A 12,066-nucleotide genomic window follows, 5' to 3' on the forward strand; every position below is an offset into this window, starting at 1 on the left:
ACTGAATCATAAGAACAAACCCCTCTTTCATGCATTCGCATGGATCACAATAACACTGTTGATGTGTTTTATAGACAGAGAGAGTGAGAGAGAGTAACACTTCACTTCTGGTCTCCCACACGCACAGCCCAGGGTCATACAACCACAATCACCAAACCCCCGAACACAACAAAAACACTTCAAAGAGTGAGAGAGGCAGGAAGACGGCGGCATCGCTTTTAGGCCATTTTAGAGACAAAGTTTTACTCTATCATTCAAAAGTTTGGGGTCGGTAAAATTTTTTAATTTCTTTTTAAAGAAATTATAGTTTTAATGAGCAAGGATGCATTAAATTAATCAAAAGTGAGATGGTTATTGTAGTTCTACACTAAATGTGAGCATTCATTTACTCATCTCACTTGCACAAAAACAGATTTAGTATTCCTCAGAATGATTAAAAACAGTGAAATGCAAACTCAGAGTATTACACAAATCTGCAATAATTAAAGATGTTAAATAATACAAATATACTTTATTCTCACTTCATTAAACAATGTCTTTCCTCCTGACCTTAGATGATCCAATTCAATCATACTAATAAGCAAAAATGGCTTTAGTTAAACATCACATTTGTGTTTTATTTTTATTCCTGAAGAGTCTTGAACTTCTCCTGCATCCTATTCTTTAATCCAGAATGGCAGCACAGCTGAAAGGTTTGTTTGAGCTGCGCCCTCTACTGTACAGACATGAATTTGCAGTTCCTTTAGCCTGAGGCTTATTCATTTCACTTTTGGTGAGAAGGGACTTTACAGGTGCCAAAAATAGTTTTTTGTTTTGTTTTGTTTTGTTTTTTTAAACAAACAAGCAAGCCCAGCTCAGGCTACAGAAAAGGTAACACAAAAGTAATGTAAAAAAGGAACTAAGTAACTAAGTTTCTTTTTAGGGAGTAACGCAAAATTGTAACACATTACTTTTAAAAGTAACTTTCCCCAACACTGCTGGCTATCATGTCTAGTTCTTTCTTTCTTGTGAATGTGAATGCTTACATGTGTTGTCAGAGACAGTGAGATATATCATATACCTGGACATACATTATGAGAGATATGCATATTTTCCCGGAAAACTTTGTTCCCTCGCAAAACTTTTGCAAGCAAATGTGACATTTCTGGGGGGAATGCAAAAGTTTTGCTAGAGAACGCAATAGCATTGACATATTTTTTTCTTTCCCCATGTCCCTTTAGTGGCTCCGTACAGATCGTGTTCACTATAGTGTTACATTTTTTTAAAAGAAGTTTCATCTGCTCACCAAGGCTGCATTTATTTCATTAAAAATACAGTAAAAACAGTAATATTGTGAAGTATTATTACAATTTAAAATAACTGTTTTCTGTTTGAAAATATATATAAAAAAAAAAAATGTGATCAAAGCTGAATTTTCAGCATCATTACTCCAGTCTTCAGTGTCACATGATCCTTCAGAAATCATTCTAATATGATGATTTGCTGCTTAAGAAACATTTCTGATTATTATCAATGTTGAAAACAGTTGTGTACTTTTTTTTTTTTCAGGATTCCTTGATGAATAGAAAGTTCAAAAGAACAGCATTTATCTGAAATACAAAGCTTTTGTAACATTATACACTACCGTTCAAAAGTTTGGGGTCAGTAAGAATTTTTATTTTTATTTTTTTTAAAAGAAATTAATACTTTTATTCAGCAAGGATGCATTAAATCGATCAAAAGTGACAATAAAGACATTTATAATGTTACAAAAGATTATATTTCGAATAAATTATGTTCTTTTGAACTTTCTATTCATTAAAGAATCCTGAAAAAAAAAAAAAAAATTGTACACAATAAATGTTTCTTAAGCAGCAAATCAGCATATTAGAATGATTTCTGAAGGATCATGTGACACTGAAGACTGGAGTAATGATGCTGAAAATTCAGCTGTGATCACATGAATACATTTTTTTTTTTAATATTTTCAAACAGAAAACAGTTATTTTAAATTGTAATAATATTTCACAATATTACTGTTTTTACTGTATTTTTAATTAAATAAATGCAGCCTTAGTGAGCGGACGAAACTTCTTTTAAAAACATTCAAAATCTTACCGATTCCAAACTTTTGACCGGTAGTGTATTTTTGGGTGAACTATCCCTTTAACAAAGCTAACTAGCTGCATGGATATAGTCAAAAAATAATTTAAATAAAAATAAACTATAAGATTAGTCTGGTCTTCCTCAGCGCGAAGCGTCAGTTTAATGTTGAAAGAGAGTGAGATAAGTTAAATAGCGAAACATTTAATACGTCAACTGTTTTGTGACAGAAATGTTAAACGACTGACAGTAACATTCAGTGATGCAAACTACTCTACTTTTTTCTCAGATATGGCCGTTTTGAATGGAAAATATATATATATATATATATATATATATATATATGTATATATATATATATATATATATATATATATATATATATATATATACACATGAAATTACATGATTCACTTTACGTGATTCATGTAATTACTAACATGACGAGACAAGAAACGTTTTCGACATATCAGGCATACAAATAAAACTAGGACATGTGTGCATATTTTAATGCAAATAAATGCAAATGTTTTTTTGCAAATAGTTAAAAATGATTATTTCCCCAACTAATTTTAGACCTAGAATTTCCTTTACTGTTCTGTTTCTTTATGATTTATAAAAAATTGGTCCCCACCAATGTTCAGGACATGGTTACAGCCTTGGTGTATATATATATATATAAAAGTTTTTTTTTTTTTTTACATTTTATTGCCAGCCTAGAAAAGATATCTAGATATTAGTTAAAAAATCTTTATTATTGTTCTTTATAATCATATTCTTTTACACTTTCTTTGAAGCAAAAATGTGTTATTATGAGGACAACACTGAATCATTTAACCTTTTTTTTAGTAATGTGAAAATATGTGTTAAATAATCTGATATGAAAAATTGATACGTCACATGCCACATGCTTATTTTTTCCCTCACGCCTGTGAGCGGTTACACATTTAGTAACGCTGACCTCAAAGCTGTATTGAAAATCCTAGTTACACTAAACTTCTTTCAGAACTTTTTTTGTCATGTGATTTTTTCCTCCTTCCTGCCAACTTCTTCCATTTTCGGAGCATTTGCTTTCTATCTGCCACTCCGATATTTTTCCATTGATGTGATTACACAAGTGCAGTGAAGTGTGGACATTCCAGACTGGGTCTATTTAACACTTGTGTTTCTGAGAGCCACTTCTTGCAGACATCCCCCATTATAGGCCAGCTCTCTGGAGACCCATCACACAACTGCTGTCAGAGAGCTGCGTGTCTGTCAGTCCCCAACCTATCTAACATTAATAGTATGCACCCTCATGGCACGTAAACCCCTAGACCAGCGAGATGAGACGTTCCCTCTCTCTTTGAGTGGAAAAAACGAGAATACGCCTGGAATCTTCTGCTCGCTCACTCTATTTTCCTCTTTGTGTGAGCGCCTCTGTCTCAGGGGAATTACTGCAGCATCCATTAACACATACTAGGGTGAATCAAAGTTATACTCAGGTTTAAAATATTCTGAATATCGTATTCGAGACACATTTTAGGTCAGGTCAGGGTGTGTGGATGTAGGAATGCTGGTATGTGGCGATGTGATTCAGTCAGTCTGTTTGGACTTTGATGTTTCTGCTGAGCTGTTTATGTTTGTTTTTGTCCGTCTCAGTCTTCACCAATCCAGGATGGAAGTAGTCTGTCTACGAAGTCACAGTTTCTGTCTCATGGGAGGAATGTTTGAGCCACAGAGGAATGTGCTGTAAAAATGGAATTTCTGCCAAACTGTCTGTCTAGTCACCGGCGTTCCTCATATCCCCGCTGTCTGTCTCGGCTAATAGCAGAAGAGCTTTTCAAAGGCTTTTGTTTAAATCTTGACAGTTTGATGAGTCAAACTATAATCACGGTTTAAAAATGACAACAAACAGGAAGAGAGACTGTCTGTACATGACAAAATATCCTATTCTCAATGAGGATTTATATCCTTATTTCCAGTCCTTAAATTATTATATTAAGACTTTAGAGAATGTACAGTATCTTTAATATGAGTGTATTTTATTTCTCTTATATATTATTTATGCATTACCGTTCAAAAGTTTTGGGTCAGTAAGATTTTTGTTTATGTTTATGATAGAAAGAAGCCTCTTTTACTCACAAAATCTGCATTTATATGATTAAAAAAACCCAGCAAAAACAGTAATATATTATTACAATTTAAAAATAACTGTTTTCTTTTTGAAAATACATTTTAAAATGTAATTTATTCCTGTGATCAAAGCTGAATTTTTAGCATCATTACTGCAGTCAGGAAAGTAGTTTCAGAGGTGGAGAAAGTATCACATTTTTTTTTAAATATTATTAATATATACAATTATTTTCTTTGGTATAACCTGCATTAATTGTTGAATATGACCAGGAATGATGTTCACCATAACAAACCACCAAGACTGCATTTATTTTATCAAAAATACTGGAAAAAATCTGAAATATTTTTTACAATTTATAATAACTGTTTTCTATGTGAATATATAGTGAACTATAATTTATTCCTGTGATCAAAGCTGAATTTTCAGCATCATTACTACAGTCTTCAGTGTCACATGATCCTTCAGAAATCATTCTAATATGATGATTTGCTGCTCAAGAAACATTTCTGATTATTATCAATGTTGAAAACAGTTCATATTTTAGATAGAATGTCATATTTTAGAAAGAACAGCATTTTTTTTTAAATAGAAATCTTTGTAAAAAAAAAAAAATCTTTACTGTCACTTTTGATGAATTTAATGCATGTGCGCATGCGCGGTAAAAATAAACGATGCGCACCAGAAAATATGGAGGGAAGCGCTTTTAAGTACCAACATTTTTGGGGACCGGCTCACAGGGACACGTTTACTTAGTGGAGTAGGATTTTTCTCCATCTCTGGTAAGATAGCAATCATGATGATAAGTGTGTTCTTTAATTATTAGGTGTGCAACGAATCGCAGTTAATCCGTGATGCGTACGGATAAGGTCCAACGGTTCAGCACGCATGTTATTCGCGGATTAACTGCTAAATTTAACCATCATAGAGTGAAAGTTTATCATTTGGACGTGTTTTGTCCAATTAACACATTCAAACGATTTTAAAAGCGGAAGAAGTGGCGAAAATCGGAACTCGCGAGCTGTTATCTGCGCCACACCCGAAGCGCGCGCACGTAGAGAGAGATCTCGAGAGAGGCCTGTTTCAGACAACGCTCAAACACCGAATTGATTCCTATTTCGCGTTTACTTTCGCTTGAACAGACACATATACACAAAATTATGTCAAAATACCTGTCTCAGCAAGTATTCTCTCGGTTATGTCATTAGCAAACAGTTGAGAAAGGAACCGGATGTGTGTCAGTATATTCAGTCCGTGCGTGCATTCAGTCTTAAAGTGACAGCAGCCTAATATTCTTGCTGTTGTCTGTGTCATTAATGTTAATAAAATAAAACATCATTACCATCATCTACCATGTTCGAGAGAAAAGAAGATAGTGAGAAGAGCAAAATGTGAGTACCAAGCAACATCTCCAGGTGCTCCCTTGAGAACCAGACCAAAAAAGTTATGTGCACCCCTGATTTAATGCATCCTTGCTAAAAAAAAGTATCAGTTTCTTAAAAATAAAAAATAAAAATTACTAACCTCAATCTTTTGAATTGCAGTGTATATTTTTATACTTACTTTTATATGTATTTTCTCTTATATTTTTACTGGAAAACAAGTTCAAAAAGACCAATTAAAAATGTATTTCTTTGCATTGTACTGTTTATTTCTGGGCATGAAAAAAAAAAGAAGATACATTTTACAGAGCGCAGGATATGGCGCAGATTAAAAATATCTCTAATATGAAAGCTAATAGATAACAATTTTTTGAGGAAAAAAACAAACAAAAAACAGGTGCCCAGTCTCGCCACAGTTTTAGGAAGAAACAGAACTCTTTTTCTCAAACATGTATGTCTGCTGTGTTCAGGGTGAATGGTGAATTAGTTTCGTCTTCAGCTGGGATTAGCAGTTGTTGTGAAGTACTCATTACTGCGTCTGACTTTGTTGACCTTGTTTTAGGGCCTCTTCTCCATTTCCTTTGTAATTTCTCCTCATCCCTGAGGCTACAGACCAAGATTAGTCATAGTTTTATATAAGAATGTTTTATGACATGTGACAATTAACAAAAATAACAATTATGTTTCCATAACAACTGTATCAAAAACGGGAAAATATTCTTGCTCATAAATGTGTCACTGTGACTCTTTGAAGTCTTGTGCACTTGTTTAATTGAAACACCTTGTGTCGCAATGGCCTAATATCTCTCCTCTGTCTGTCTTGTAATATTAAAACATTGAATCATGTCGTAGTGGTTTTAGAAGACTCGTGTCCTGGCAGGTTTGACAGCATGAGTCAGAATTAGACGAGACATTTTGTTAATGATGCTTAAGTGTAATCATTTGCTCAATGATTAAGCGTTCTCTAAAGCATTTAAGTTATGCAATGTGTTCAGTTGATTTATATGGTTGGTGAATTTACTGTAGACTTTCTTTTCACAGGGAGGAGTTGAGAAGAACTCATGTGGGAGAATTGGAGAGACTGGAGGAGAGCTTCAGAATGAGGCTGAACACTGCAGAGGAGCACAGTTCAAAGGTGAGGTCACAACTTACAAATGAAAGGTGAATCCTCTCTTATAATGAGTAGATTTGATTTATGATTGGTAATTTGTTCATAATACATTCATCAGAAGGATGGCATGGCCCTTATTGCACTATTCTGTAATGTCACAGTTCACATCTTCACAGTTCACAACTTTCGCATCTTTCACATCAGAATAATTCAAAACTTTTGCGTTCCCCCAAGTAACTTTGCATTCACTTTGCAATATTTTGTGGGTGTTTAATCTAGTTGCTAGTCCAGATTGGAAGAATATAGGTTATATATTCTGTTGGCTATAGATTGGCTGGTCAGAACAAGATTGTTTCATTTCCAAATCGAAAACTAGTCTGTATGATTCGAGTGGTTTAGACACGATTGATTAATATGATGAACAGATTTAATTTAGGCTTTTATTCACATATAAACATTCATCAGCTCACACATCAGATATGATAAACAGAAGCTCAAGAATGTTTGCTTGGTGTGCGAGAACAAAATGAGGTTCATTCTCATGTTACGCAGCATGTTTGAGCTTCTGTTTATGTTCACTGATAAATGTTTATATGTGAATAAAAGCCTAAATTCAATCTGTTCATCATATAAAGTGATTGTGTCTCTTGGACTAAACCGCTCGATTCATATGGATTATTTTTTACGATGTCTTTATGAACTTTTTGAAGCGTCAAAGTATCAGTTGTGTAGACTGTCAAGGGAAGGACAGAAATCTCTTAGATTTCATTAAAAAATATCTTCATTTGTGTTTCGAAGATTAACGAAAGTCTTACGGGTTTAGAACGACATGACAGTGAGTAATTGATGACAATTTTTTCATTTTTGGGTGAACTAACCCTTTAAAGGCAAGTTCCACAGCGAGTCACATGGCCAGTTATGAGGCAAATCACACAACAGCAAAGCTGTTCTCCCTTTTATACTGTCATTCATCAATGGAATAAGTTAAAAAGTTAACCAGTGAAATAGACTGAAAAGTTTACTAATATAATAAGCTTAAAAGCTGACTAATAACCTAGGAAATTTACCAATATAATAGGCTTCAAAGTTGACTATGATATATATATATATATATATATATATATATATATATATTGCTTTTATAAAACGGTTACCACACAATACAAATATTAAAGCCAAAAATATGTATCAATGCAACTTTCATGTAGTAAACTTTTAGTAAAAGCCTTCCTTCCACCGGAAAAAATAGTCCCTGACCGCGAACAGCAACAGAAGTTACATTATTATGCCATTAGATGGCGACAAAGAGTGTCTTTATGAGTGTGTCAGTCAGTAGCGAAGACTTTTACATTGAAAAGACGGAGTTGTTGTAAACATGCTTAAAAAATGCTTTGACTAGTGCTGTCAATCATGGGAAAACCCCTTAACTATTAAAAGGACAAGATAATACATAGGACATTTAAACAGATTTTTTATTATGAACATAGGACTGACCTGAAGGAAAATGCTAAATCTGAATTCAGGTAATAAACTCGCTCACTCTCTTTCTCACAACACTCTTCTACATAATACAGTAAGTTTCAATGAACAATATCAATGGAAATATTTTAAGATGAGAGTTAAAACTATATTTCAGTGCTTTTGTAGTTTGCAAACAATTGGTGGAATTAATCACATTAATTATGAACATTATTCACAACCAGAATGTGCCAAATACCTAAATGAAGACTTATTTTGATCAGTAAATCTGTTGTTTCATCATTTAATATCTCACAAACTTCTTTGTGTGGCCTTTGAACACTGAAGACACAAAGCTTTTCTGTGCAGTCCATAACATCGCTGTCCCAGAGAAGTACCAGCACATTTTCTTTCTTTTCCTTCCGTCTGTACTTCAGTTTAGTTCTCTTTTTGTTTTTTATTTTTTGAATTTCATTGATTTTTATTTTTTTATGTGGGTTGAGGTCTGCCCTCAGCATGCTGGTATTAAGAGGAATGCTGTTTGATTTAGTGCAAATTACATTTAAGACCCGCCGGTTTCCTGCTGTTAACACAGACATGCATCCAAGTCTAGGTGGAAGTGGTCTCTCACTGTCACACACATAAGATGCTGTCTCTCTCTCACTGACACAGAGCCTGTTGTGTTCTCTCACACGCAAACTGTCTGCACTCTGGGCTCCATGAAAAGCATGGTGACCTTGGTCACGCCTGACTAAAAATACATGGCATGCCACCATCTCCCTCTTTGCTGTTTGTAATTGCTCTAACCATTTTATTCAGCTGCTGACAGTTCAATATTTCAAAAACCCACAGTTGGTGAAAAATCCTTGTCTTTAATATGAAAGCGTATGATCACTGAAGGACTACACAAACAGCTTTAGTTGCTTTCTGCCCCACCACATGAGGCCCAAGTTAACCATAATGAAAGGAGATGAAATGTATTTCATATCCCATTTTGTCCTGTTAGCTGTTTTACTCTTCAGTTTTTCAGTGAGAAATAAACACTGTGCTAAGCAAGAATTCACTCAGCATGTAAATAAGGCAGAATGTGATGCAAGTGTGCAGGTGTTCAGGGGATTTGCATGGGACTTCCTATTTGGTTATGTATTATGGTGTCAGTTTTTAATTTTTACTGTTTGTCCTTTTTGTCTATTTTGCAGTGTTGTTTTAGCATTATTTATATACTACTATATCATTTATTCAAATTTTGAATTAGCTTTTTTATTTTTCCTTTTAAATTTTAGGTTAAGTTTCTGTAATTTTGTTATTTTTATTTAGCTTTAGTTTATTGTTGTTTCAGTTTTAGTTATTTCAGTTTAGTAGTAATTTTAGAACTTCAACTACAAGCAACGTTTCTCATTTTCCTTCCTAAGATTACATTTTTCATCTAATATTTATATTTTATTTCAGCTTGAATTTATTGATTTTAATTAACAAAAATTATTTATTTTACTAACACTTTATTTTACAGTCCTGTTTTGCATAAACATACTATGTACTTATTGTAGCAATGTTACTAAATGGGTACACTCTAAAAATCCCTTTTCTGTTCTGATCCAGCGGTTGGGTTAAATGTTTGACAACCTGCTGGGTAGTTTAATTTAACTCAACTATTGTTTAAAAATTACTGTATTGCTTTCTTAAAATAAACCCAAAATATGTTGGAAATTAACATGTATTAATATGTTTAATAAATGAACATTTATTAATAAGTTTAATAAATAATAATTAAATAATAAACATTTATTAAATTGCTTATTAATTAATGTCTGATTTTTAATTTCCAACCCATTTTGGGTTTATTTTAAGAAAGCAATACAGTAACACTGCTCTTTTGTGTTGTGGTTGAAATGTACTACATTTGTTTTAATTAATAAAGTTTAATTGGATCAAGTGCACAAATGATGATCTGATTCTTAGTAGATCTTCTAAACTTAATTGGACCTCAACCCTTATTTATCCTGTATTTGTGTGCACGCAGATGGAGGTTTTATTCCAGCAGAAACAGGCTGAGCAGGACAAACAGCTGAAACAGCAAGAGATGGAGTTAAGAAGAGAAGCTGAAATTGAACTGGACATCCAACAGCAGAAAAACCAAGAGCTGCAGAACAAATACCAGAGTGAAAACCAGCAACTACAAAACAAGGTACAACTGGCTAACCTCTGCCACACACATTTGATCTACAAGTCTTGATCATTGGTCAGTGACTTCAGAATAGTAAAGCAGTTTAGTTTTCAAATAAATGTCACATTTAGCTGTGTCTTAAATATAGTGTGTTATATATATTATAGTGTAAATAGTAATATAGTGATGCCAATATCAGCTCTCTCTGAATGAATGAGAGCTGTCAGTTAATTCACATGTATTTGGTGTAGGGAAAAACAATTCTAGATTATACTGCTTTTTTAGAGTGATTAAATACGTGTTCATTTATTTATATATTTTGGAAAAAGCTATAAAAGTTTTTTCTATGAAAACAACACAAATACAAAGATTACAGGTCATCAAGAACATGGCACATGCATTTCAAACTATTCAAAGGAGTTTGCATCATCTTGGGCATTCTTATTTGTCCCTTTGATCTTAATTTGATGAGTTCACAATTTTATATAATCCTGAGATAAAGAAAAACATGTTTGACTTGCTTGGAGGGTTTGAATTTGAGACTTAACTCACGCTCTCAGTTTCCCACTGGACTAATTAATTAACTCTCTGATGCATGAGTTATTAAACCACAAATCAAAAAAATATTTTTTTTTACTGCACTTCAAAACATGAATAGAATCATTCCCAATTGCCCTCCAAAATGTTGTGTTTTAAGTTGTTTTCAGAAAAAATACGTCAAAATTAAGTGAGTTTTTCCTTAAAACAAGCAAAAAAAAATAATAAATCTGCCAATGGGGTAAACAAAATAATCTTATTTCAAACTGAAAACAAGATTATTTTGCTTACCCCACTGGCAGATTATTTTGCTTGTTTTAAAGGGAACCCCTGTATTAAGACTTGTATGGCTTAATATAACAAAAAAATGTCTCTTACTAAAATTTGTAGTAGATTTACATCATTTAAAAAATCCACATCGTTTTATGCATATTTTGGACAATGGGCGGCGCCATTTTGTTTAGGTGCACAGTGCGTTCTATGTCGATGACGTCAAATGGTTGCTCAGTGAGCTACTGACACTGTCCTATTGCTATTTTTACAGCAACACAACTCAGAATATAATATACAATGCCACATTGTGTGGCTTTTGGTTGTAATTTTCAGTCGAAGGGCAACAAGAGAAGCGATGTAAGTCTTCACTGCTTTACTAGAGATAAGAATGGGAAGTTGTGCAGAATGTGGATGAGAATAAAACTTCCCAAAGAACTGCGTCTTTGTTCTCTCCACTTTAGCCCTGATGCCTTTGATACTTTTTCATCTATATGTTTTGGTGCAACGGTAATCTAATAACGCATACAAGTCTTAATACCCGCAGGGTTCCTTTTAAAACATGAGGCTGAAAACATCGAAGCTGTGCAATGTCTCTGTGCAATGTCTCTGTGGCTGTTCGAACTACTGTTGTATGATTGACGTGTTAAAATCATCTGATCACCTGAATGCGTTACACACAGTTAAACATGCTGAGAAGATGCTACTGTTTCATGCGATCACAGATATCTCGTGCATCACAGCGCACGTGAGCTTTGAGGCAGTCTGTCTCAATCGAGATGTGTTATGGGCTGCCCACGACAGGCGTGGCATTTTGTTAAAGCATACACTTATATTTATCGCCAACTGTAAGCTCTTTCAGCTGTGGTCTACTAAAAGCCTCAAAGGCATCAGGGTTAAAGTGAAGAGAACAAAGACGCGGGTCTTTAGGAAGTTTTATTCGTCCACA

The 12,066-nt window shown here is 33.7% G+C and overlaps 1 protein-coding gene across 3 annotated transcripts in view; it reads left to right on the top strand.

Moving 5' to 3' along the window:
* The window catches only part of lekr1 (leucine, glutamate and lysine rich 1), a 208,141-nt gene that overhangs the window by 91,746 nt on the left and 104,329 nt on the right, over nt 1–12,066 (top strand). For all 3 annotated transcript variants that reach the window (XR_007926205.1, XM_051870470.1, XM_051870471.1), the window contains exons 10-11: nt 6,619–6,712; nt 10,167–10,331. Coding sequence is in view for 2 of the 3 variants with exons in the window: in XM_051870470.1 (XP_051726430.1) it covers nt 6,619–6,712; nt 10,167–10,331 (259 nt within the window). In the remaining variant the exon portion in view is untranslated. The remainder of the gene's footprint in view (nt 1–6,618; nt 6,713–10,166; nt 10,332–12,066) is intronic.

This window comes from Ctenopharyngodon idella, chromosome 18, assembly GCF_019924925.1.
Source record: "Ctenopharyngodon idella isolate HZGC_01 chromosome 18, HZGC01, whole genome shotgun sequence".
Lineage (NCBI taxonomy): Eukaryota > Metazoa > Chordata > Actinopteri > Cypriniformes > Xenocyprididae > Ctenopharyngodon > Ctenopharyngodon idella.